This window comes from Lampetra planeri, chromosome 7, assembly GCF_965212315.1.
Source record: "Lampetra planeri chromosome 7, kcLamPlan1.2.h2, whole genome shotgun sequence".
NCBI lineage: Eukaryota > Metazoa > Chordata > Hyperoartia > Petromyzontiformes > Petromyzontidae > Lampetra > Lampetra planeri.
The window spans coordinates 105,681-132,207 of NC_136113.1; the positions used below are offsets into that span (position 1 = coordinate 105,681).

A 26,527-nucleotide genomic window follows, 5' to 3' on the forward strand; every position below is an offset into this window, starting at 1 on the left:
TCTGAGGATGGTTGCTTGCGTTGTAGCCGAAACGTCATGAGAATTATTTCATTACGTTTTATTTTTATTATTTCCCTTCTAAGTGACTTTACCGAAAGAACCAAGAAGATAATTAACAGTTGTTTAATAGGTCACATCCTGCTAATAGGACTCAGTTAACCCTTTCCCGTTCCTACGACGAACATGTACATCATCAGTTTGTCTTGCGATTCCATACGTTTACGTCATCAGAATGGAATTAATTCCAAATGGAATCGGAAATAAAAGGCCATGCAGGAGGGCGTGGCAGAATTTGGCACCAGCTACCATAGAGTGCGGTCGTGTTGCTACAGTTCTCTACAGTGAGAACGGTACAATGTCTTGAACAACGGTGCTACGCCTCTCTAAATAAAATTTACGCTAACCGCTTGCTCGCTCCAAGATTGAGCACGACCCATCCAGCAATTGGCAGATGGATGACAACAGGTTAAGTGGAAAACCAGCCCAGGAATTGCCTTTTTGAAACAAATGCCACCAGAAATCAATGGTCCAGAATGTACATTGGTCAATGGACTGTTTTATGTAAAACAACACATTGATGTTATTACCCACAACTCACCATGATGGTACTGTTTTTACACGATTTACAAAAGTAAGGCTGGACCCTGGTTTAATGAGCTCAACTTAACGATTTTACACCATTTTAGTGTAATTTTTCAGAAGCAAAATTTGACACCACGTTCCCACGTACATTACAGTCCAGTACCCAAGTGTGAGGCAACACGAACGTCGCGGGCAGTGGGCGGAAGCAGCGAGCCACCCGCTCAGTGTTTGTTCCACCTTGTACTGGCTCAGACGTGTGCGTGTTTCATCTCGCAATTCAATACCTTTAAAAGTATGTTCATATTGAAAATACACAGTCCCCGGGTTACAGAAAGGTTAGGTTCCCGAGAACAATCGATAACCGTAGTTTTTCGTATGTCGGAAACTGAACAATTTCCCCCGAAAACCACACACTTCGATTGCTGTTGGCTGAGACCATACGCAATTGAAGTGTGTGAAATAAAGTACATACAGTAAAAAACTAATGACATACACTTAAAAATAGGTTGCGGCATTTATCCGTGACCTCATAATGCTGCACTACTTGCGCTTAAGTAACTAAAGAAAACATTTTTGCATATTGAATTTTTTTTACATGATTTATGGGAGAATTTGCCTCAGGTCCGAATTCCGTAAGTCAGGTCTTCCGCAACCCGGGAACTTACTTTAGTGTATAGAATCCCTCGCCAACAGCGGACTTAACAACCACAGTTTGATGTATACACGGTGTATTTTTTATATGCCAATTTACCAACCACAGCCTGGAAATTTGAATATCCACGGGTAATCAAGGTGTTAAGGAAGCCACGTGACGTAGGTATTACGTCACTGCATCACAGCATGATATCATTGTATTGCGTGACGTTATTAAAGAAGATTATACCGATAACGTCATTTTATTTTTTCCTGCGATTCCGAGAAAGAGTACATTTTTCCCTTAATCATGGACTCGAAGCGTGCAGCGAGTGGTGAAGCTGAGAACGTCGCGTCTGTGCCTCGGAGGAAGAAGGCGAGGGATGGGCTGAGCCCCCTCCTTCTAACCAACCCTTCCCCCATCATCTCATCGTCATCGTTAATATTCAAGGTATGTAAATGTAACGTAATGTTTATGTTTCATTGTTTTATTGTGTAATATACTGTAGTTACTCATTGTTTAGTTAATAAACAGGCAACTTAGTTAAGCTATGATGAGTCTGAGTCCCCAATGTTTCCAGAGGCCCTGAAATTTACCGACTGCGGATTTGCCTTCTCCAGGAACCTAGCCCCCGTGGTTAGAGAGGGCTTGCTGTATTCGTAATGCGTGGTAAGCGTTGGAAGTGTGGTGGTGATACCCTCCTCTACTCCACCCATCACCGCAAGCATTCGTTCATCATTCTGCTGGTGAGTGTACTAATCTTTTTCCTTGTTTACATGACAAAAAGTTTAATTATGATTACAGATTAAAAACATTCTAAATGTGTTATTTATGTACAAAAGTGTAAAAAATAAAAATTCTGCACTTAACGATTTTCTATTCTTACAATTTCTCTTTCTCTCCACTCCACCCACCACAGCTCACGTGCGCATTCTTTACTTTAGGTTACCTTCACCATTATTTATTTTCGTTTAAATGTTATTCATGCAGAACACATACATAAAAGGCAACAATAAAAAGCATTAACCAAAATAGTCATAATGAGAATGATACAATTGTCGATCGAGTTGAGGGCTTGGAACGCACCCACTAATTTTTATTATTTATTTCGGGAAATGAGTGTTTGATTAACCCAATTTCTCCTTACACAAACATTTTCTAGAATGCATCTATCCTGTTAATCGGGGGCGACTTGGACACGATTTTGTAGATTTTAATCCAGATCACCAGTAGTTATGGCTCAGTTGTATTGTCTGCATTACATTTGTCAATAATACATTCCATTCAAATTTTATTACACTGACTGCATCAGTGATCCTTTCATGCAAGAATTGATCAAAATAGTAATGAATCAATACATCATTATATGGCAGCCTATGCTACAATGAACTTAAGAGGAAATCATTCGATAGGTAGTGGGTCAAGTGTGATGATACCATAATTGTGGAGGGGAGACTTGGGCTCCTCAAGGGCAGCTTGATGCAGGTCACGCAGATGGCTGGGCAGCGGCTCCCGACCACCACTCTTTCGAAGCCCCTTGCCGCGTGTTGTTCCACTAATCTTGAGGTTCCCTCTGGAACCCTTGCTGTGCTTGCCCACTGGAACCTGTGTTTTGGCTACAGGCCTGCTGTCGGAGCCACTTGTGTCCGTCAGAGCCTCTCTCTGCTTCTTCTTGGCAGGGCCTTTACTGTGAGTGCTCCTAGCCGGGTTATCTCCTGAGGACACGCCACACGTAATTAGACGCGCTTCCCGAAAAAGACACCATTAGGCACGAGCAGGTGATGAACACTTATATAAATTTTTTCAGCAAAAATCACTTTGAATGCCAAACCATTTCAAATAACTTAAATTACGTGCAACATACTCTGCGGCTGGGGCAAAGCAGCAATCTAACCTATATAATTCATTTTTTGTCTGTCTGTCTGTCCGTCTGTCTGTCCGTCTGTCTGTCCGTCTGTCTGTCCGTCTGTCTGTCCGTCTGTCTGTCCGTCTGCGTACGCTCGCTCGCGGGGGATTTGGCTCTCGGACCATGGGGATCGCCGAGATTAAATTTTGCCGTTGGGCACGCCCCCGGCCCCGCGGTGAACATAGGCATTTCCGATTTTTGGTCTCTAAACTTTAAATCGGACCGATTATCGATTTAGTGCGATACCTCTTTATTTATTTATTTACAATTGCCGACCGGCAGATGACGAAGAACGCCGTTGCGCATGCGCGAAGGCGGTTGCCCCTGGCAACGGGCGGTTGGCCCCTGGCAACGGGCGGTTGCCCCTGGCAACGGGCAGCAACGCTGTTGCTGCGGGGTGGACGCCATTTTTAATTCCCGTTAAAAATATGCACACGCATTAACACGCGACGCTGAGGTAAATTCATCAAAGTTTCACGTCCTCTTCATTCCCCCCCCACCCCAATGTGTGCAATTACTATTATAGGGTCGGTAGATAATAAAATTATAGCGATTAGACAGTATTATTGTAGCGCGGGGGGGGGGGGGGGGTAGCGGCCCCAGCACCCAGCCTCTGCCGGGTGGGCAATCTAGGCGAGGCCGGAGGCTCTGCACGGTACTAGGCCTCGACACCCCACACTTGTCAGGCGAAGACTTTGTGCTATAAACTCGATATACCCAGCGTTGCCCGGGGGAAAAATACATTTAAAATCTTCTGAAAACTTTAAAACATAACATACCAATGAAAATACAACTGTGTAATTTAAAATGTAAAACCGACCGCGCCAAGAATCAATTCTCTGAATCCCGCAAAGGAATCGAAGGTTGTCAACTCCTTTAGAATCGGCTTATTCCCGTTTAATATAAGTTGGTTATAGAGTTGATATAAACTGCTACGAATGGGAAATATCCGGCGTTGACCAGGGCAAAAATATAATTAAAAACTCCTGAAAACTTTAAAACATAACATACCAATGAAAATAAAACTCTGTAATTAAAAATGTAGCCCAAGCGCGAAAAGAAGCGATTCTTTGCAATCGCACAAAGGAATCATCGAGGGTTGTAGATTACTTTAGAATCGCCATATTCCCTTTTTAACAAACTGCGTGTCGCCAAGTTTGCTTAACATTTCCAACAGACACACACATTCACACATTTAGCTTTTATATTTAACATACAAAACGTCAGCATGTACTGCTGTCATCATAGGAAAATATATACACCCTCACCACTCTCCCTCATCACTCTCCCTCACTCACCATCACCACTCACCCTCAACACTCTCCCTCACCGCTCACCACTTACCCTCACCACTCACCATCACTGTGGTGGTGGTACCTGCTATGATAACAGTAGTACAAGCTGAGGTTTTGTTTGTTAAATGTCAAAAGCTAAATTAGTGAATGTGTGTGTCTGTTCTAAATGTTAAGCATACTTGGCGACACGTAAGTAAGTTTTTAAAACGGGAATAGGGTGAGTGGTGGTGGTGAGGGTGAGTGTTGAGGGTGAGTGGTGAGTGGTTAGGGTGAGTAGTGAGGGTGAGTGTGAGTGGTGAGGGTGAGTGGTGAGGGAGAGTGGTGAGGGAGAGTGGTGAGGGAGAGTGGTGAGGGTGAATGGTGAGGGTGAGTGGTGAGGGTGAGTGGTAAGTGGTGAGGGTGAGTGGTGATTGGTGAGGGTGTGATTGGTGAGGATGAGTGGTGAGTAGTGAGGGTGAGTGGGGAGGGTAAGTGGTGGTTGTGAGTGGTGATTAGTGAGGGGTGAGTGGTGAGGGTGAGCATGAGTGTTGAGTGGTGAGGGTGAGTGGTGAGCGGTGAGGGTGAGCAGTGAGGGTGAGTGGTGATTGGTGAGGGTGTGATTGGTGAGGATGAGTGGTGAGGGTGAGTAGTGACGGTGATTGGTTGTTGTGAGGGTGAGTGGTGAGGGGTGAGTGGTGAGGGTGAGCGTGAGTGGTGAGGGTGAGCAGTGAGGGTGAGTAGTGAGGGTGAGTGGTGATTGGTGAGGGTGTGATTGGTGAGGATGAGTGGTGAGTGATCAGGGTGAGTGGTGAGGGTGAGCAGTGAGGGTGAGTGTTGATTGGTGAGGGTGTGATTGGTGAGGATGAGTGGTGAGTGGTGAGGGTGAGTGGTGAGGGTGAGTGGTGAGGGTGAGTGGTGAGGGAGAGTGGTGAGGGAAAGTGGTGAGGGAAAGTGGTGAGGGAGAGTGGTGAGGGAGAGTGGTGAGGGTGAATGGTGAGGGTGAGTAGTGAGTGGTGAGGGTGTGATTGGTGAGGATGAGTAGTGATTAGTGAGGGGTGAGTGGTGAGGGTGAGCGTGAGCGGTGAGGGTGAGGTTGAGTGGTGAGGGTGAGTGGTGAGGGTGAGTGGTGAGCGGTGAGGGTGAGTGGTGATTGGTGAGGGTGTGATTGGTGAGTGGTGAGGGTGAGTGGTGAGGGAGAGTGGTGAGCAGTGAGGGTGAGTGGTTGTTGTGAGGGTGAGTGGTGAGAGTGAGTGGTGAGGGTGACGGTTGTGAGTGGTGATTAGTGAGTGGTGAGGGTGAGTGGTGAGCATGAGTGGTGAGTGGTGAGGGTGAGTGGTGAGCGTGAGTGGTGAGGGTGAGTGGTGATTGTTGAGGGTGTGATTGGTGAGAATGAGTGGTGAGTAGTGAGGGCGAGTGGTGAGTGGTTAGGGTGAGTGGTGAGGGTGAGTGGCGGTTGTGAGGGGTGATTAGTGAGGGGTGAGTGTGAGCGTGAGTGGTGAGTGGTGAGGGTGAGTGGTGAGTGGTGAGGGTGAGCGGTGAGGGTGAGCAGTGAGGGTGAGCAGTGAGGGTGAGTGGTGATTGGTGATTGGTGAGGGTGTGATTGGTGAGGATGAGTGGTGAGTGGTCAGGGTGAGTGGTGAGGGTGAGTGGTGAGCAGTGAGGGTGAGTGTTGAGGGTGAGTGGTTAGGGTGAGTAGTGAGGGTGAGTGGTGAGGGAGAGTGGTGAGGTAGAGTGGTGAGGGAGAGTGGTGAGGGAGAGTCGTGAGGGTGAATGGTGAGGGTGAATGGTGAGGGTGAGTAGTGAGTGGTGAGGGTGAGTGGTGAGCGGTGAGGGTGAGCAGTGAGGGTGAGTAGTGATTGGTGAGGGTGTGATTGGTGAGGATGAGTGGTGAGTGGTGAGGGTGAGTAGTGAGGGTGAGTGGTGAGCGTGAGTGGTTGTTGTGAGGGTGAGTGGTGAGGGTGAGTGGTGAGGGTGAGTGGTGAGGGTGAGTGACGGTTGTGAGTGGTGATTAGTGAGTGGTGAGCGTGAGTGGTGAGTGGTGAGGGTGAGCGTGAGTGGTGAGGGTGAGTGGTGAGCGTGAGTGGTGAGGGTGAGTGGTGATTGTTGAGGGTGTGATTGGTGAGGATGAGTGGTGAGGGTGAGTGGTGAGGGTGAGTGTTGAGGGTGAGTGGTGAGGGTGAGTGGCAGTTGTGAGTGGTGATTAGTGAGGGGTGAGTGGTGAGGGTGAGCATGAGTGGTGAGTGGTGAGGGTGAGTGGTGAGGGTGAGTGGTGAGCGGTGAGGGTGAGCAGTGAGGGTGAGTGGTGATTGGTGGTTGGTGAGGATGAGTGGTGAGTGGTCAGGGTGAGTGGTCAGGGTGAGTGTGAGTGGTGAGGGTGAGTGGTGAGGGTGAGTGGTGAGGGTGAGTGGTGAGCGGTGAGGGTGAGTGGTGAGGGTGAGTGGTGAGGGTGAGTGGCGGTTGTGAGTGGTGATTAGTGAGTGGTGAGGGTGAGTGGTGAGGGTGAGTGGTGAGGGTGAGTGGTGAGAGAGTGGTTAGTTTTGAGGGTGAGTGGTGAGGTTGAGTGGTGAGGGTTAGTGGAGAGTGGTGAGTGGTGATTGGTCAGTGGTGATTGGTGAGGATGAATGGTGAGTAGTGAGGGTGAGGTTGAGTGGTGAGGGTGAGTGGTGAGGGTGAGTGGTGAGGGTGAGTGGTGGTTGTGACGGTGCATGGTGAGTGGTGAGGGTGAGTGGTGAGGGTGAGTGGTGAGGCTGAATGGTGAGGGTGAATGGTAAGAGTGAGTGGTGAGTGGTGAGGGAGAGTGGGGAGTGGTGAGGGTGAGTGGGGAGGGAGAGTGGTGAGGGAGAGTGGTGAGGGAGAGTGATGAGGGAGAGTGGTAAGGGAGCGTGGTGAGGGTGAATGGTGAGGGTGGTGAGTGGTGAGGGGTGAGCGGTGAGGGTGAGTGGTGAGTGGTCAGGGTGAGTGGTGAGGGTGAGTGGTGAGGGTGAGTGGTGAGCAGTGAGGGTGAGTGGTGAGGGTGAGTGGTGAGGGTGAGTGGCGGTTGTGAGTGGTGATTAGTGAGTGGTGAGGGTGAGTGGTGAGGGTGAGTGGTGAGGGTGAGGGTGAGTGGTGAGGGTGAGTGGTGAGAGTGAGTGGTGAGAGAGTGGTTAGTTTTGAGGGTGAGTGGTGAGGGTGAGTGGTGAGGGTGAGTGGCAGTTGTGAGTGGTGATTAGTGAGTGGTGAGGGTGAGTGGTGAGGGTGAGTGGTGAGGGTGAGTGGTGAGGGTGAGTGGTGAGGGTGAGTGGTGAGGGTGAGTGGTGAGGGTGAGTGGTGAGGGTGAGGGTGAGTGGTGAGGGTGAGTGGTGAGGGTGAGTGGTGAGGGTGAGTGGTGAGGGTGAGTGTTGAGGGTGAGTGGTGAGTGGCAGTTGTGAGTGGTGATTAGTGAGGGGTGAGTGGTGAGGGTGAGCATGAGTGGTGAGTGGTGAGGGTGAGTGGTGAGGGTGAGTGGTGAGCGGTGAGGGTGAGCAGTGAGGGTGAGTGGTGATTGGTGGTTGGTGAGGATGAGTGGTGAGTGGTCAGGGTGAGTGGTGAGGGTGAGTGGTGAGGGTGAGTGGTGAGGGTGAGTGGTGAGGGTGAGTGGTGAGGGTGAGTGGTGAGCGGTGAGTGGTGAGGGTGAGTGGTGAGGGTGAGTGGCGGTTGTGAGTGGTGATTAGTGAGTGGTGAGGGTGAGTGGTGAAGGTGAGTGGTGAGGGTGAGGGTGAGTGGTGAGTGGTGAGGGTGAGTGGTGAGGGTGAGTGGTGAGAGAGTGGTTAGTTTTGAGGGTGAGTGGTGAGATTGAGTGGTGAGGGTTAGTGGAGAGTGGTGAGTGGTGATTGGTCAGTGGTGATTGGTGAGGATGAATGGTGAGTAGTGAGGGTGAGGTTGAGTGGTGAGGGTGAGTGGTGAGGGTGAGTGGTGGTTGTGACGGTGAGTGGTGAGGGTGAGTGGTGAGGGTGAGTGGTGAGGCTGAATGGTGAGGGTGAATGGTGAGAGTGAGTGGTGAGTGGCAGAGGTGGGACAAAGTCATTGTTATGCAAGTCCAAGTCGAGTCGCAAGTCATCAAATTCATGACTCGAGTCTGACTCGAGTCCAAGTCACATGACTCGAGTCCACATCTCATAGGTGGGACAAAGTCATTGTTATGCAAGTCCAAGTCGAGTCGCAAGTCATCAAATTCATGACTCGAGTCTGACTCGAGTCCAAGTCACATGACTCGAGTCCACACCTCTGGTGAGTGGTGAGGGAGAGTGGGGAGTGGTGAGGGTGAGTGGGGAGGGAGAGTGGTGAGGGAGAGTGGTGAGGGAGAGTGATGAGGGAGAGTGGTGAGGGAGAGTGGTGAGGGAGAGTGGTGAGGGTGAATGGTGAGTGGTGAGGGTGAGTGGTGAGGGGTGAGCGGTGAGGGTGAGTGGTGAGTGGTCAGGGTGAGTGGTGAGGGTGAGTGGTGAGGGGTGAGTGGTGAGGGTGAGTGGTGAGGGTGAGTGGTGAGGGTGAGTGGCAGTTGTGAGTGGTGATTAGTGAGTGGTGAGGGTGAGTGGTGAGGGTGAGTGGTGAGGGTGAGGGTGAGTGGCAGTTGTGAGTGGTGATTAGTGAGTGGTGAGGGTGAGTGGTGAGGGTGAGGGTGAGTGGTGAGGGTGAGTGGTGAGGGTGAGTGAGTGGTTAGTTTTGAGGGTGAGTGGTGAGGTTGAGCGGTGAGGGTTAGTGGAGAGTGGTGAGTGGTGATTGGTCAGTGGTGATTGGTGAGGATGAATGGTGAGTAGTGAGGGTGAGGTTGAGTGGTGAGGGTGAGTGGTGAGGGTGAGTGGTGAGGCTGAATGGTGAGGGTGAATGGTGAGAGTGAGTGGTGAGTGGTGAGGGAGAGTGGGGAGTGGTGAGGGTGAGTGAGAAGGGAGAGTGGTGAGGGAGAGTGGTGAGGGAGAGTGATGAGGGAGAGTGGTGAGGGAGAGTGGTGAGGGTGAATGGTGAGTGGTGAGGGTGAGGGTGAGTGGTGAGGGGTGAGCGGTGAGGATGAGTGGTGAGTGGTCAGGGTGAGTGGTGAGGGTGAGTGGTGAGGGGTGAGTGGTGAGGGTGAGTGGTGAGGGTGAGTGGTGAGGGTGAGTGGCAGTTGTGAGTGGTGATTAGTGAGTGGTGAGGGTGAGTGGTGAGGGTGAGTGGTGAGGGTGAGGGTGAGTGGTGAGGGTGAGTGGCAGTTGTGAGTGGTGATTAGTGAGTGGTGAGGGTGAGTGGTGAGGGTGAGTGGTGAGGGTGAGGGTGAGTGGTGAGGGTGAGTGGTGAGGGTGAGTGAGTGGTTAGTTTTGAGGGTGAGTGGTGAGGTTGAGCGGTGAGGGTTAGTGGAGAGTGGTGAGTGGTGATTGGTCAGTGGTGATTGGTGAGGATGAATGGTGAGTAGTGAGGGTGAGGTTGAGTGGTGAGGGTGAGTGGTGAGGGTGAGTGGTGGTTGTGACGGTGAGTGGTGAGTGGTGAGGGTGAGGCTGAATGGTGAGGGTGAATGGTGAGAGTGAGTGGTGAGTGGTGAGGGAGAGTGGTGAGGGAGAGTGGTGAGGGAGAGTGATGAGGGAGAGTGATGAGGGAGAGTGGTGAGGGAGAGTGGTGAGGGTGAATGGTGAGTGGTGAGGGTGAGTAGTGAGGGTGAGTGGTAAGTGGTGAGGGCGAGTGGTGATTGGTGAGGGTGTGATTGGTGAGGATGAGTGGTGAGTAGTGAGGGTGAGTGGGGAGGGTGAGTGGCGGTTGTGAGTGGTGATTAGTGAGGGGTGAGTGGTGAGGGTGAGCGTGAGTGGTGGGTGAGAGTGAGGTTGAGTGGTGGTGGTGAGCGGTGAGGGTGAGCAGTGAGGGTGAGTGGTGAGGGTGTGATTGGTGAGTGGTGAGGGTGAGTGGTGAGGGTGAGTGGTTGTTGTGAGGGCGAGTGGTGAGGGTGAGTGGTGATTGTGAGTGGTGAGGGTGAGTGGTAAGTGGTGAGGGTGAGTGCTGATTGGCGAGGGTGTGATTGGTGAGGATGAGTGGTGAGTGGTGAGTAGTAAGGGTGAGTGGTGAGCGGTGAGGGTGAGCAGTGAGGGCGAGTGGTGATTGGTGAGGGTGTGATTGGTGAGGATGAGTGGTGAGTGGTGAGTAGTAAGGGTGAGTGGTGAGCGGTGAGGGTGAGTGGTTGTTGTGAGGGTGAGTGGTGAGAGTGAGTGACGGTTGTGAGTGGTGATTAGTGAGTGGTGAGGGTGAGTGGTGAGGGGTGAGCGTGAGTGGTGAGGGTGAGTGGTGAGCGTGAGTGGTGAGGGTGAGTGGTGATTGTTGAGGGTGTGATTGGTGAGGACGAGTGGTGAGTCGTGAGGGTGAGTGGTGAGGGTGAGTGTTGAGAGTGAGTGGTGAGGGTGAGTGGCAGTTGTGAGTAGTGATTAGTGAGGGGTGAGTGGTGAGGGTGAACGTGAGTGGTGAGGGTGAGTGGTGAGGGTGAATGGTGAGCGGTGAGGGTGAGCAGTGAGGGTGAGTGGTGATTGGTGAGGATGAGTGGTGAGTGGTCAGGGTGAGTAGTGAGGGTGAGTGGTGAGGGTGAGTGGTGAGGGTGAGTGGTGAGTGGTGAGCGATGAGGGTGAGTGGTGAGGGTGAGGGTGAGTGGTGAGGGTGAGTGGTGATTAGTGAGTGGTGAGGGTGAGTGGTGAGGGTGAGTGGTGAGGGTGAGTGGTGAGGGTGAGTGGTGAGAGAGTGGTTAGTTTTGAGGGTGAGTGGTGAGGTTGAGTGGTGAGGGTTAGTGGAGAGTGGTGAGTGGTGATTGGTCAGTGGTGATTGGTGAGGATGAATGGTGAGTAGTGAGGGTGAGGTTGAGTGGTGAGGGTGAGTGGTGAGGGTGAGTGGTGGTTGTGACGGTGAATGGTGAGTGGTGAGGGTGAGTAGTGAGGGTGAGTGGTGAGGCTGAATGGTGAGGGTGAATGGTGAGAGTGAGTGGTGAGTGGTGAGGGAGAGTGGGGAGTGGTGAGGGTGAGTGGGGAGGGAGAGTGGTGAGGGAGAGTGGTGAGGGAGAGTGGTGAGGGAGAGTGGTGAGGGTGAATGGTGAGTGGTGAGGGTGAGTAGTGAGTGGTGAGGGTGAGTGGTAAGTGGTGAGGGCGAGTGGTGATTGGTGAGGGTGTGATTGGTGAGGGTGTGATTGGTGAGGATGAGTGGTGAGTAGTGAGGGTGAGGGTGAGTGGGGAGGGTGAGTGGCGGTTGTGAGTGGTGATTAGTGAGGGGTGAGTGGTGAGGGTGAGCGTGAGTGGTGGGTGAGAGTGAGGTTGAGTGGTGGTGGTGAGCGGTGAGGGTGAGCAGTGAGGGTGAGTGTGAGTGGTGATTGGTGAGGGTGTGATTGGTGAGTGGTGAGGGTGAGTGGTGAGGGTGAGTGGTGAGCGGTGAGGGTGAGTGGTTGTTGTGAGGGTGAGTGGTGAGGGTGAGTGGTGATGGTGAGTGGTGAGTAGTGAGTGGTGAGTGGTAAGTGGTGAGGGTGAGTGGTGATTGGTGAGGGTGTGATTGGTGAGGATGAGTGGTGAGTAGTGAGGGTGAGTGGTGAGGGTGAGTGTGGAGGGTGAGTGGCGGTTGTGAGTGGTGATTAGTGAGGGGTGAGTGGTGAGGGTGAGCATGAGTGGTGAGGTTGAGTGGTGAGGGTGAGTGGTGAGCGGTGAGGGTGAGCAGTGAGGGCGAGTGGTGATTGGTGAGGGTGTGATTGGTGAGGATGAGTGGTGAGTGGTGAGTAGTAAGGGTGAGTGGTGAGCGGTGAGGGTGAGTGGTTGTTGTGAGGGTGAGTGGTGAGAGTGAGTGGTGAGGGTGAGTGACGGTTGTGAGTGGTGATTAGTGAGTGGTGAGGGTGAGTGGTGAGGGGTGAGCGTGAGTGGTGAGGGTGAGTGGTGAGGGTGAGTGGTGAGCGTGAGTGGTGAGGGTGAGTGGTGATTGTTGAGGGTGTGATTGGTGAGGATGAGTGGTGAGTCGTGAGGGGGAGTGGTGAGGGTGAGTGGTGAGGGTGAGTGTTGAGAGTGAGTGGTGAGGGTGAGTGGCAGTTGTGAGTAGTGATTAGTGAGGGGTGAGGGTGAACGTGAGTGGTGAGGGTGAGTGGTGAGGATGAATGGTGAGCGGTGAGGGTGAGCAGTGAGGGTGAGTGGTGATTGGTGATTGGTGAGGATGAGTGGTGAGTGGTGAGGGTGAGTGGTGAGGGTGAGTGGTGAGGGTGAGTGGTGAGGGTGAGTGGTGAGCGGTGAGGGTGAGTGGTTGTTGTGAGGGTGAGTGGTGAGGGTGAGTGGCGGTTGTGAGTGGTGAGGGTGAGTGGTGAGGGTGAGTGGTGAGGGTGAGTGGTGAGCGTGAGTGGTGAGGGGGAGTGGTGATTGTTGAGGGTGTGATTGGTGAGAATGAGTGGTGAGTAGTGAGGGCGAGTGGTGAGTGGTTAGGGTGAGTGGTGAGGGTGAGTGGGGAGGGTGAGTGGCGGTTGTGAGTGGTGATTAGTGAGGGTTGAGTGGTGAGGGTGAGCGTGAGTGGTGGGTGAGAGTGAGGTTGAGTGGTGGTGGTGAGCGGTGAGGGTGAGCAGTGAGGGTGAGTGTGAGTAGTGGTTGGTGAGGGTGTGATTGGTGAGTGGTGAGGGTGAGTGGTGAGGGTGAGTGGTGAGTTGTGAGGGTCAGTGATGAGGGTGAGTGGTGATGGTGAGTGGTGAGTAGTGAGTGGTGAGGGTGAGTGGTAAGTGGTGAGGGTGAGTGGTGATTGGTGAGGGTGTGATTGGTGAGGATGAGTGGTGAGTAGTGAGGGTGAGTGGTGAGGGTGAGTGTGGAGGGTGAGTGGCGGTTGTGAGTGGTGATTAGTGAGGGGTGAGTGGTGAGGGTGAGCGTGAGTGGTGAGGTTGAGTGGTGAGGGTGAGTGGTGAGCGGTGAGGGTGAGCAGTGAGGGCGAGTGGTGATTGGTGAGTGTGTGATTGGTGAGGATGAGTGGTGAGTGGTGAGTAGTAAGGGTGAGTGGTGAGCGGTGAGGGTGAGTGGCTGTTGTGAGGGTGAGTGGTGAGAGTGAGTGGTGAGGGTGAGTGACGGTTGTGAGTGGTGATTAGTGAGTGGTGAGGGTGAGTGGTGAGGGTGAGTGGTGAGGGGTGAGCGTGAGTGGTGAGGGTGAGTGGTGAGGGTGAGTGGTGAGCGTGAGTGGTGAGGATGAGTGGTGATTGTTGAGGGTGTGATTGGTGAGGATGAGTGGTGAGTCGTGAGGGTGAGTGGTGAGGGTGAGTGGTGAGGGTGAGTGGTGAAGGTGAGTGTTGAGAGTGAGTGGTGAGGGTAAGTGGCAGTTGTGAGTAGTGATTGGTGAGGGGTGAGTGGTGAGGGTGAGCGTGAGTGGTGGGTGAGAGTGAGGTTGAGTGGTGGTGGTGAGCGGTGAGGGTGAGCAGTGAGGGTGAGTGTGAGTAGTGATTGGTGAGGGTGTGATTGGTGAGTGGTGAGGGTGAGTGGTGAGGGTGAGTGGTGAGGGTGAGTGGTGAGCGGTGAGGGCGAGTGGTTGTTGTGAGGGTGAGTGGTGAGGGTGAGTGGCGGTTGTGAGTGGTGAGGGTGAGTGGTGAGGGTGAGTGGTGAGGGTGAGTGGTGAGGGTGAGTGGTGAGTGGTGAGGGTGAGTGGGGAGGATGAGTGGCGGTTGTGAGTGGTGATTAGTGAGGGTTGAGTGGTGAGGGTGAGCGTGAGTGGTGGGTGAGAGTGAGGTTGAGTGGTGGTGGTGAGCGGTGAGGGTGAGCAGTGAGGGTGAGTGTGAGTAGTGATTGGTGAGGGTGTGATTGGTGAGTGGTGAGGGTGAGTGGTGAGGGTGAGTGGTGAGCGGTGAGGGTGAGTGGTTGTTGTGAGGGTGAGTGGTGAGGGTGAGTGGTGATGGTGAGTGGTGAGTAGTGAGTGGTGAGGGTGAGTGGTAAGTGGTGAGGGTGAGTGGTGATTGGTGAGGGTGTGATTGGTGAGGATGAGTGGTGAGTAGTGAGGGTGAGTGGTGAGGGTGAGTGTGGAGGGTGAGTGGCGGTTGTGAGTGGTGATTAGTGAGGGGTGAGTGGTGAGGGTGAGCGTGAGTGGTGAGGTTGAGTGGTGAGGGTGAGTGGTGAGCGGTGAGGGTGAGCAGTGAGGGCGAGTGGTGATTGGTGAGGGTGTGATTGGTGAGGATGAGTGGTGAGTGGTGAGTAGTAAGGGTGAGTGGTGAGCGGTGAGGGTGAGTGGTTGTTGTGAGGGTGAGTGGTGAGAGTGAGTGGTGAGGGTGAGTGACGGTTGTGAGTGGTGATTAGTGAGTGGTGAGGGTGAGTGGTGAGGGTGAGTGGTGAGGGGTGAGCGTGAGTGGTGAGGGTGAGTGGTGAGGGTGAGTGGTGAGCGTGAGTGGTGAGGATGAGTGGTGATTGTTGAGAGTGTGATTGGTGAGGATGAGTGGTGAGTCGTGAGGGTGAGTGGTGAGGGTGAGTGGTGAGGGTGAGTGGTGAGGGTGAGTGTTAAGAGTGAGTGGTGAGGGTGAGTGGCAGTTGTGAGTAGTGATTGGTGAGGGGTGAGTGGTGAGGGTGAGCGTGAGTGGTGGGTGAGAGTGAGGTTGAGTGGTGGTGGTGAGCGGTGAGGGTGAGCAGTGAGGGTGAGTGTGAGTAGTGATTGGTGAGGGTGTGATTGGTGAGTGGTGAGGGTGAGTGGTGAGCGGTGAGGGTGAGTGGTTGTTGTGAGGGTGAGTGGTGAGGGTGAGTGGTGATGGTGAGTGGTGAGTAGTGAGTGGTGAGGGTGAGTGGTAAGTGGTGAGGGTGAGTGGTGATTGGTGAGGGTGTGATTGGTGAGGATGAGTGGTGAGTAGTGAGGGTGAGTGGTGAGGGTGAATGGTGAGCGGTGAGGGTGAGTGGTTGTTGTGAGGGTGAGTGGTGAGGGTGAGTGGTGAGGGTGAGTGGTGAGGGTGAGTGTTGAGAGTGAGTGGTGAGGGTGAGTGGCAGTTGTGAGTAGTGATTAGTGAGGGGTGAGTGGTGAGGGTGAGTGGTGAGGGTGAATGGTGAGCGGTGAGGGTGAGCGGTGAGGATGAGTGGTGATTGGTGAGGATGAGTGGTGAGTGGTGAGGGTGAGTGGTTGTTGTGAGGGTGAGTGGTGAGGGTGTGTGGTGAGGGTGAGTGGTGAGGGTGAGTGTTAGGAGTGAGTGGTGAGGGTGAGTGGCAGTTGTGAGTAGTGATTAGTGAGGGGTGAGTGGTGAGGGTGACTGGTGAGGGTGAATGGTGAGCGGTGAGGGTGAGTGGTTGTTGTGAGGGTGAGTGGTGAGGGTGAGTGGTGAGGGTGAGTGGTGAGGGTGAGTGTTGAGAGTGAGTGGTGAGGGTGAGTGGCAGTTGTGAGTAGTGATTAGTGAGGGGTGAGTGGTGAGGGTGAGTGGTGAGGGTGAATGGTGAGCGGTGAGGGTGAGCGGTGAGGGTGAGTGGTGATTGGTGAGGATGAGTGGTGAGGGTGAGTGGTTGTTGTGAGGGTGAGTGGTGAGGGTGAGTCGTGAGTGGTGAGGGTGAGTGGTGAGAGAGTGGTTAGTTTTGAGGGTGAGTGGTGAGGTTGAGTGGTGAGGGTTAGTGGAGAGTGGTGAGTGGTGATTGGTCAGTGGTGATTGGTGAGGATGAATGGCGAGGGTGAGGTTGAGTGGTGAGGGTGAGTGGTGAGGGTGAGTGGTGGTTGTGACGGTGAGTGGTGAGGGTGAGTGGTGAGGGTGAGTGGTGAGGCTGAATGGTGAGGGTGAATGGTGAGAGTGAGTGGTGAGGGAGAGTGGGGAGTGGTGAGGGTGAGTGGGGAGGGTGAGTGGTGAGGGAGAGTGGTGAGGGAGAGTGGTGAGGGTGAATGGTGAGTGTTGAGGGTGAGTAGTGAGTGGTGAGGGTGTGGTAAGTGGTGAGGGCGAGTGGTGATTGGTGAGGGTGTGATTGGTGAGGATGAGTGGTGAGTAGTGAGGGTGAGTGGTGAGGGTGAGTGGGGAGGGTGAGTGGCGGTTGTGAGTGGTGATTAGTGAGGGGTGAGGGTGAGCGTGAGTGGTGGGTGAGAGTGAGGTTGAGTGGTGGTGGTGAGCGGTGAGGGTGAGCAGTGAGGGTGAGTGTGAGTGGTGATTGGTGAGGGTGTGATTGGTGAGTGGTGAGGGTGAGTGGTGAGCAGTGAGGGTGAGTGGTTGTTGTGAGGGTGAGTGGTGAGGGTGAGTGGTGAGGGTGAGAGTGAGTGGTGAGGGTGGGTGGTGAGGGTGGGTGGTGAGGGTGAGTGGTGATTGTTGAGGGTGTGATTGGTGAGGATGAGTGGTGATTGGTGAGGGTGTGATTGGTGAGGATGAGTGGTGAGTGGTCAGGGTGAGTGGTGAGGGTGAGTGGTGAGTGGTGAGGGTGAGTGTTGAGGGTGAGTGGTTAGGGTGAGTAGTGAGGGTGAGTGGTGAGCGTGAGTGGTGAGGGTGAGTGGTGAGGGAGAGTGGTGAGGGAGAGTGGTGAGGGAGAGTGGTGAGGGAGAATGGTGAGGGTGAATGGTGAGGGTGAGTGGTGAGGGTGAATGGTGAGGGTGAGTGTTGAGGGTGAGTAGTGAGGGTGAGTGGTAAGTGGTGATTGGTGAGGGTGTGATTGGTGAGGATGAGTGGTGAGTAGTGAGGGTGAATGGTGAGGGTGAGTGGGAAGGGTGAGTGGCGGTTGTGAGTGGTGATTAGTGAGGGGTGAGTAGTGAGGGGTGAGTGGTGAGGGTGAGCATGAGTGGTGCAGGTGAGGTTGAGTGGTGAGGGTGAGTGGTGAGCGGTGAGCGGTGAGGGTGAGCAGTGAGGGTGAGGTGTGATTGGTGAGGATGAGTGGTGAGTGGTGAGCGTGAGTGGTGAGGGTGAGTGGTGAGCGTGAGTGGTGAGGGTGAGTAGTGATTGTTGAGGGTGTGATTGCTGAGGATGAGTGGTGAGTAGTGAGGGTGAGTGGTGAGGGTGAGTGGTGAGGGTGAGTGGTGAGGGTGAGTGGTGAGGGAGAGTGGTGAGGGAGAGTGGTGAGGGAGAGTGGTGAGGGTGAATGGCGAGGGTGAGTGGTGAGGGTGAATGGTGAGGGTGAGTGGTGAGGGTGAGTAGTGAGGGTGAGTGGTAAGTGGTGATTGGTGAGGGTGTGATTGGTGAGGATGAGTGGTGAGTAGTGAGGGTGAATGGTGAGGGTGAGTGGGAAGGGTGAGTGGCGGTTGTGAGTGGTGATTAGTGAGGGGTGAGTAGTGAGGGGTGAGTGGTGAGGGTGAGCATGAGTGGTGCGGGTGAGGTTGAGTGGTGAGGGTGAGTGGTGAGCAGTGAGGGTGAGCAGTGAGGGTGAGGTGTGATTGGTGAGGATGAGTGGTGAGTGGTGAGGGTGAGTGGTGAGGGTGAGTGGTGAGGGTGAGTAGTGATTGTTGAGGGTGTGATTGGTGAGGATGAGTGGTGAGTAGTGAGGGTGAGTGGTGAGCGTGAGTGGTGAGGGTGAGTGGTGAGGGAGAGTGGTGAGGGAGAGTGGTGAGGGAGAGTGGTGAGGGTGAATGGTGAGGGTGAGTGGTGAGGGTGAATGGTGAGGGTGAGTGTTGAGGGTGAGTAGTGAGGGTGAGTGGTAAGTGGTGATTGGTGAGGGTGTGATTGGTGAGGATGAGTGGTGAGTAGTGAGGGTGAATGGTGAGGGTGAGTGGGAAGGGTGAGTGGCGGTTGTGAGTGGTGATTAGTGAGGGGTGAGTAGTGAGGGGTGAGTGGTGAGGGTGAGCATGAGTGGTGCGGGTGAGGTTGAGTGGTGAGGGTGAGTGGTGAGCGGTGAGCGGTGAGGGCGAGCAGTGAGGGTGAGGTGTGATTGGTGAGGATGAGTGGTGAGTGGTGAGCGTGAGTGGTGAGGGTGAGGGTGAGTGGTGAGGGTGAGTGGTGAGCGTGAGTGGTCAGGGTGAGTAGTGATTGTTGAGGGTGTGATTGGTGAGGATGAGTGGTGAGTAGTGAGGGTGAGTGGTGAGGGTGAGTGGTGAGGGTGAGTGGTGAGGGAGAGTGGTGAGGGAGAGTGGTGAGGGAGAGTGGTGAGGGTGAGTGGTGAGGGTGAATGGTGAGGGTGAGTGGTGAGGGTGAGTAGTGAGGGTGAGTGGTAAGTGGTGATTGGTGAGGGTGTGATTGGTGAGGATGAGTGGTGAGTAGTGAGGGTGAATGGTGAGGGTGAGTGGGAAGGGTGAGTGGCGGTTGTGAGTGGTGATTAGTGAGGGGTGAGTAGTGAGGGGTGAGTGGTGAGGGTGAGCATGAGTGGTGCGGGTGAGGTTGAGTGGTGAGGGTGAGTGGTGAGCGGTGAGGGTGAGCAGTGAGGGTGAGGTGTGATTGGTGAGGATGAGTGGTGAGTGGTGAGTGTGAGTGGTGAGGGTGAGTGGTGAGGGTGAGTGGTGAGGGTGAGTAGTGATTGTTGAGGGTGTGATTGGTGAGGATGAGTGGTGAGTAGTGAGGGTGAGTGGTGAGGGTGAGTGTTGAGGGTGAGTGGTGAGTGGTGAGGGTGAGTGGCGGTTGTGAGTGGTGATTAGTGAGGGGTGAGTGGTGAGGGTGAGCGTGAGTTGTGAGGGTGAGTTGTGAGGGAGAGGGGTGAGTGGTGAGGGAGAGGGGTGAGTGGTGAGGGAGAGGGGTTAGTGGTGAGAGTGAATTGTGAGGGTGAGTAGAGGTGGTGAGGGTGAGTAGTGAGGGTGAGTGGTGAGGGTGAGTGGTGAGGGTGAGTGGTGAGGGTGAGTGTTGAGAGTGAGTGGTGAGGGTGAGTGGCAGTTGTGAGTAGTGATTAGTGAGGGGTGAGTGGTGAGGGTGAGTGGTGAGGGTGAATGGTGAGCGGTGAGGGTGAGCGGTGAGGATGAGTGGTGATTGGTGAGGATGAGTGGTGAGTGGTGAGGGTGAGTGGTTGTTGTGAGGGTGAGTGGTGAGGGTGTGTGGTGAGGGTGAGTGGTGAGGGTGAGTGTTAGGAGTGAGTGGTGAGGGTGAGTGGCAGTTGTGAGTAGTGATTAGTGAGGGGTGAGTGGTGAGGGTGACTGGTGAGGGTGAATGGTGAGCGGTGAGGGTGAGTGGTTGTTGTGAGGGTGAGTGGTGAGGGTGAGTGGTGAGGGTGAGTGGTGAGGGTGAGTGGTGAGGGTGAGTGGCAGTTGTGAGTAGTGATTAGTGAGGGGTGAGTGGTGAGGGTGAGTGGTGAGGGTGAATGGTGAGCGGTGAGGGTGAGCGGTGAGGGTGAGTGGTGATTGGTGAGGATGAGTGGTGAGTGGTGAGGGTGAGTGGTGAGGGTGAGTGGTGAGTGGTGAGGGTGAGTGGTGAGAGAGTGGTTAGTTTTGAGGGTGAGTGGTGAGGTTGAGTGGTGAGGGTTAGTGGAGAGTGGTGAGTGGTGATTGGTCAGTGGTGATTGGTGAGGATGAATGGTGAGGGTGAGGTTGAGTGGTGAGGGTGAGTGGTGAGGGTGAGTGGTGGTTGTGACGGTGAGTGGTGAGGGTGAGTGGTGAGGGTGAGTGGTGAGGCTGAATGGTGAGGGTGAATGGTGAGAGTGAGTGGTGAGGGAGAGTGGGGATTGGTGAGGGTGAGTGGGGAGGGTGAGTGGTGAGGGAGAGTGGTGAGGGAGAGTGGTGAGGGTGAATGGTGAGTGTTGAGGGTGAGTAGTGAGTGGTGAGGGTGAGTGGTAAGTGGTGAGGGCGAGTGGTGATTGGTGAGGGTGTGATTGGTGAGGATGAGTGGTGAGTAGTGAGGGTGAGTGGTGAGGGTGAGTGGGGAGGGTGAGTGGCGGTTGTGAGTGGTGATTAGTTAGGGGTGAGGGTGACCGTGAGTGGTGGGTGAGAGTGAGGTTGAGTGGTGGTGGTGAGCGGTGAGGGTGAGCAGTGAGGGTGAGTGTGAGTGGTGATTGGTGAGGGTGTGATTGGTGAGTGGTGAGGGTGAGTGGTGAGCAGTGAGGGTGAGTGGTTGTTGTGAGGGTGAGTGGTGAGGGTGAGTGGTGAGGGTGAGTGGTGAGGGTGAGTGGTGAGGGTGAGTGGCAGTTGTGAGTAGTGATTAGTGAGGGGTGAGTGGTGAGGGTGAGTGGTGAGGGTGAATGGTGAGCGGTGAGGGTGAGCGGTGAGGGTGAGTGGTGATTGGTGAGGATGAGTGGTGAGTGGTGAGGGTGAGTGGTTGTTGTGAGGGTGAGTGGTGAGGGTGAGTGGTGAGTGGTGAGGGTGAGTGGTGAGAGAGTGGTTAGTTTTGAGGGTGAGTGGTGAGGTTGAGTGGTGAGGGTTAGTGGAGAGTGGTGAGTGGTGATTGGTCAGTGGTGATTGGTGAGGATGAATGGTGAGGGTGAGGTTGAGTGGTGAGGGTGAGTGGTGAGGGTGAGTGGTGGTTGTGACGGTGAGTGGTGAGGGTGAGTGGTGAGGGTGAGTGGTGAGGCTGAATGGTGAGGGTGAGTGGTGAGGGAGAGTGGGGATTGGTGAGGGTGAGTGGTGAGGGAGAGTGGTGAGGGAGAGTGGTGAGGGTGAATGGTGAGTGTTGAGGGTGAGTAGTGAGTGGTGAGGGTGAGTGGTAAGTGGTGAGGGCGAGTGGTGATTGGTGAGGGTGTGATTGGTGAGGATGAGTGGTGAGTAGTGAGGGTGAGTGGTGAGGGTGAGTGGGGAGGGTGAGTGGCGGTTGTGAGTGGTGATTAGTTAGGGGTGAGGGTGACCGTGAGTGGTGGGTGAGAGTGAGGTTGAGTGGTGGTGGTGAGCGGTGAGGGTGAGCAGTGAGGGTGAGTGTGAGTGGTGATTGGTGAGGGTGTGATTGGTGAGTGGTGAGGGTGAGTGGTGAGCAGTGAGGGTGAGTGGTTGCTGTGAGGGTGAGTGGTGAGGGTGAGTGGTGAGGGTGAGAGTGAGTGGTGAGGGTGGGTGGTGAGGGTGGGTGGTGAGGGTGAGTGGTGATTGTTGAGGGTGTGATTGGTGAGGATGAGTGGTGATTGGTGAGGGTGTGATTGGTGAGGATGAGTGGTGAGTGGTCAGGGTGAGTGGTGAGTGGTCAGGGTGAGTGGTGAGGGTGAGTGGTGAGTGGTGAGGGTGAGTGTTGAGGGTGAGTGGTTAGGGTGAGTAGTGAGGGTGAGTGGTGAGCGTGAGTGGTGAGGGTGAGTGGTGAGGGAGAGTGGTGAGGGAGAGTGGTGAGGGAGAGTGGTGAGGGTGAGTGGTGAGGGTGAATGGTGAGGGTGAGTGTTGAGGGTGAGTAGTGAGGGTGAGTGGTAAGTGGTGATTGGTGAGGGTGTGATTGGTGAGGATGAGTGGTGAGTAGTGAGGGTGAATGGTGAGGGTGAGTGGGAAGGGTGAGTGGCGGTTGTGAGTGGTGATTAGTGAGGGGTGAGTAGTGAGGGGTGAGTGGTGAGGGTGAGCATGAGTGGTGCGGGTGAGGTTGAGTGGTGAGGGTGAGTGGTGAGCGGTGAGCGGTGAGGGTGAGCAGTGAGGGTGAGGTGTGATTGGTGAGGATGAGTGGTGAGTGGTGAGCGTGAGTGGTGAGGGTGAGTGGTGAGCGTGAGTGGGGAGGGTGAGTAGTGATTGTTGAGGGTGTGATTGCTGAGGATGAGTGGTGAGTAGTGAGGGTGAGTGGTGAGTGGTGAGGGTGAGTGGTGAGGGTGAGTGGTGAGGGAGAGTGGTGAGGGAGAGTGGTGAGGGAGAGTGGTGAGGGTGAATGGTGAGGGTGAGTGGTGAGGGTGAATGGTGAGGGTGAGTGGTGAGGGTGAGTAGTGAGGGTGAGTGGTAAGTGGTGATTGGTGAGGGTGTGATTGGTGAGGATGAGTGGTGAGTAGTGAGGGTGAATGGTGAGGGTGAGTGGGAAGGGTGAGTGGCGGTTGTGAGTGGTGATTAGTGAGGGGTGAGTAGTGAGGGGTGAGTGGTGAGGGTGAGCATGAGTGGTGCGGGTGAGGTTGAGTGGTGAGGGTGAGTGGTGAGCGGTGAGGGTGAGCAGTGAGGGTGAGGTGTGATTGGTGAGGATGAGTGGTGAGTGGTGAGTGTGAGTGGTGAGGGTGAGTGGTGAGGGTGAGTGGTGAGGGTGAGTAGTGATTGTTGAGGGTGTGATTGGTGAGGATGAGTGGTGAGTAGTGAGGGTGAGTGGTGAGGGTGAGTGTTGAGGGTGAGTGGTTAGGGTGAGTAGTGAGGGTGAGTGGTGAGCGTGAGTGGTGAGGGTGAGTGGTGAGGGAGAGTGGTGAGGGAGAGTGGTGAGGGAGAGTGGTGAGGGTGAATGGTGAGGGTGAGTGGTGAGGGTGAATGGTGAGGGTGAGTGTTGAGGGTGAGTAGTGAGGGTGAGTGGTAAGTGGTGATTGGTGAGGGTGTGATTGGTGAGGATGAGTGGTGAGTAGTGAGGGTGAGTGGGAAGGGTGAGTGGCGGTTGTGAGTGGTGATTAGTGAGGGGTGAGTAGTGAGGGGTGAGTGGTGAGGGTGAGCATGAGTGGTGCGGGTGAGGTTGAGTGGTGAGGGTGAGTGGTGAGCGGTGAGCGGTGAGGGTGAGCAGTGAGGGTGAGGTGTGATTGGTGAGGATGAGTGGTGAGCGTGAGTGGTGAGGGTGAGTGGTGAGGGTGAGTGGTGAGCGTGAGTGGTGAGGGTGAGTAGTGATTGTTGAGGGTGTGATTGGTGAGGATGAGTGGTGAGTAGTGAGGGTGAGTGGTGAGGGTGAGTGGTGAGGGTGAGTGGTGAGGGTGAGTGGTGAGGGAGAGTGGTGAGGGAGAGTGGTGAGGGAGAGTGGTGAGGGTGAATGGTGAGGGTGAATGGTGAGGGTGAGTGGTGAGGGTGAGTGGTGAGGGTGAGTAGTGAGGGTGAGTGGTGATTGGTGAGGGTGTGATTGGTGAGGATGAGTGGTGAGTAGTGAGGGTGAATGGTGAGGGTGAGTGGGAAGGGTGAGTGGCGGTTGTGAGTGGTGATTAGTGAGGGGTGAGTAGTGAGGGGTGAGGGTGAGCATGAGTGGTGCGGGTGAGGTTGAGTGGTGAGGGTGAGTGGTGAGCGGTGAGGGTGAGCAGTGAGGGTGAGGTGTGATTGGTGAGGATGAGTGGTGAGGGTGAGTGGTGAGGGTGAGTGGTGAGGGTGAGTAGTGATTGTTGAGGGTGTGATTGGTGAGGATGAGTGGTGAGTAGTGAGGGTGAGTGGTGAGGGTGAGTGTTGAGGGTGAGTGGTGAGTGGTGAGGGTGAGTGGCGGTTGTGAGTGGTGATTAGTGAGGGGTGAGTGGTGAGGGTGAGCGTGAGTTGTGAGGGTGAGTTGTGAGGGAGAGGGGTGAGTGGTGAGGGAGAGGGGTGAGTGGTGAGGGAGAGGGGTTAGTGGTGAGAGTGAATTGTGAGGGTGAGTAGTGGTGGTGAGGGTGAGTAGTGAGGGTGATTAGTGAGTGGTGAGGGTGAGTGGTGAGGGTGAGTGGTGAGTGGTGAGGGTGAGTGGTGAGGCCGAATGGTGAGGGTGAATGGTGAGGGTGAATGGTGAGAGTGAGTGGTGAGGGAGAGTGGGGAGTGGTGAGGGTGAGTGGTGAGGGAGAATGGTGAGGGAGAGTGGTGAGGGAGAGTGGTGAGGGTTAGTGGTGAGAGTGGTGAGGGTGAGTGGTGATTAGTGAGTGGTGAGGCTGAATGGTGAGGGTGAGTGGTGAGGGAGATTGGTGAGTGGTGAGTTGTGAGGGTGAATGGTGAGGGTGAGTAGTGAGTGGGAGTGGTGAGTGGTGAGGATGAGTGGTGAGGGTGAGTTGTGAGTGGTGAATGGTGAGGGTGAATGCTGAGTACAGTCAATATGCACTGCTGTAATCATAGCAGGTACCACCACCACCACAGTATGTACTGCTCTCAAAGCAGGTACCACCACCACCACAGTATGTACTGCTGTCATCATAGCAGGTGCCACCACACTCGGTATGTACTGCTGTTATCATACCAGGTACCACAACCACAATATGTACTCCTCTCATCATAGCAGATACCAACACAGCAGTATGTACTGCTGTAATCATAACAGATACCAACACAGCAGTATGCACTGCTGTAATCATAGCAAGTACCACCAGTCAGTATGCACTGCTGTAATCATAGCAGGTTCCACCACAATATGCACTGCTGTCATCATAACAGGTACCACCACAGCAGTATGCACTGCTGTAATCATAGCAGGTTCCACCACAATATGCACTGCTGTCATCATAACAGGTACCACCACAGCAGTATGCACTGCTGTAATCATAGCAGGTACCAACTCAGCAGTATCCACTGCTGTAATCATAGCAGGTACCACCAGTCAGTATGCACTGCTGTAGTGATAGCAGGTACCACCTCAGTCGGTATACACTTCTGTAGTGATAGTAGATACTGCTATCGAGTTGGTAGATACCGCTATAGTAAATACTAAAACAATCAGTATATACCACTACAGTCAGTCAATACTGCTACAGTCAGTATACTATTATACAGTCAGTACATACTACCACGGTGAGTAGCTACTAGAGTCAGTAGATACTATTATAGAGTGAGTAGATACTGCTATAGAGTTAGTAGTTACTACTATAGTCAGTGGATACTACTATAGAGTCAGCAGATACTATACAGTTAGTCGTTACGACTATATAGTCGGTAGATACTACTGTAGGCCCAGTAAATACTACTATGGTCAGTAGTTACTACAGTCACTAAATACTACTACACAGTCAGTAGCTACTACTGGCTCAGTAGATACTAAGGTACAGTCAGTAGATACTACTACAGAGTCAATAGATACCACTTCCTCTGTTGTATGTAAGGTGTGTAGGTATATATACCTACGAGGGGTAAATATATTTTTTTGAGGGGGGGGGGGGGGGGAGTCCACAATTTTCGGAAACATTTTACATCAACTATTTACCCCACACTTTCTACAACTTTTTGGACTTGTGCAAGCCTCTTATATATTTGTTGGTATAGAAATGTACAAACGGCCCACCGGGCTTTGACAATACCTTAGTATATGTGTATATATATGCAAGGTTTTTAAGAAATATATTTTTCACCCGGGCAAAGCCGGGTACTTCCGCTAGTTAAATATAAAATCCCCAAGCTTGTAACTGGTGTACTTATGCAATTTTATCGTATACACTTCATCTATTTAATGTATTTTTGGTGATTTGTTGCCGCGATGTCGCCCCGCCGGTTCCTTCCTTCTCCTCTTCTGACCCCACAGTCTGGAGAACTCCCATTCATTACCTAGTCACTCGTCTCGTCATCTCACTCTCCACGTTCATGCCCTGGTCGGGTATTTTTTTGTCTCGTGACTTTTAACCGACTGCTGCTTTCGCTCTCCGGAAGTAAATATTCCATTAGTTTCTTACAGCGTCGTAAAGACGAAGTCGCATTTACACACCATAAAAAACATTGTTAACACGGGTTTCAGAATATACCGTATACGAATCACACAGGACGGGGCTCGCGCACGTGTTAATGTAGCAATGCCGTCTCTACGCAGTAAACCATGCGCGGTTGGCAGAGGATGAATACTCGCTAGTTCACTTCACGCAGCCAATTAGTTCCATAATTACCAACAGCGGTAAGAATTGAATGTGGGCCGCGCTCGAGCCTCCGATCTTTCCTGGCGGGGCCGCCGGACATCGGCCACTAGAGGCGGTGGCAGCGGCGGCACAGGGGACCCTTGGCTCACCGCAGTCGTAGATCCTCGACAAGACGGCGTCCAGCAGGGAAGGGGCGATCGCTTCTATTTCGGCCTCGTCCACCTCCTCATTGTCGCCGTAACTGCTGCTGCTGCCGCCGCCAGACATGGTCTCGTGGGGTTGCGAAAGAAGCGGTCTCGGTGGTGCGCCGCGCGTGCGGCCTGGGGAGCGGAAATGACGATGCCGGAGCCCTCGCGATAGCAAAGGCAAAGATACACGGTGTAGCCTACACGGGCTGTCGGGGCAAGTGCTGTTCGCGAGCGGTGCCTGTGGTGATACCACGAGAGTCCACGTGGGACACCCAAGAATGTGTTCTGTAAATAAATAACAAGTTGACGACCCAGACATTGATTTAATGTTGAGATAATCCATGCTAGCGTCCATTGGAAGCCTTGGCCGATCATTATTTTAAAATCTCCCCAATCATGGCCAAACAATGAATTTCATAATTAACTTTTTTCATTCACTAAGCAATAGAAGCCGATTTTCTCGATAATTAGTTTGGTGTGGTTTGGCGAGTTAAAATAAAAACAATCCTCGGTTTTACCGTAGAAAATACACATTGTGTTTATATACATTTAAAATAAATACACATTTACTGTTTGAAACT

At 53.6% G+C, this 26,527-nt stretch overlaps 1 protein-coding gene across 2 annotated transcripts in view; it reads right to left on the reverse strand.

Annotated features, from left to right (window-relative positions):
• FSAF1 (40S small subunit processome assembly factor 1) overlaps positions 1–26,157 on the reverse strand; it is a 41,994-nt gene extending 15,837 nt beyond the window's left edge. Inside the window, exons 1-2 of one of the 2 annotated variants that reach the window (XM_078595813.1) lie at positions 25,908–26,157; positions 2,653–2,931 (exon numbers count right to left, since the gene is read on the reverse strand). In XM_078595813.1, coding sequence (XP_078451939.1) covers positions 2,653–2,931; positions 25,908–26,025 — 397 coding nt within the window. In that variant the 5' untranslated portion in view covers positions 26,026–26,157. The remainder of the gene's footprint in view (positions 1–2,652; positions 2,932–25,907) is intronic. The other variant, XM_078595814.1, reaches the window with a different exon arrangement.
• Between the last annotated feature and the right edge of the window lie 370 nt (positions 26,158–26,527).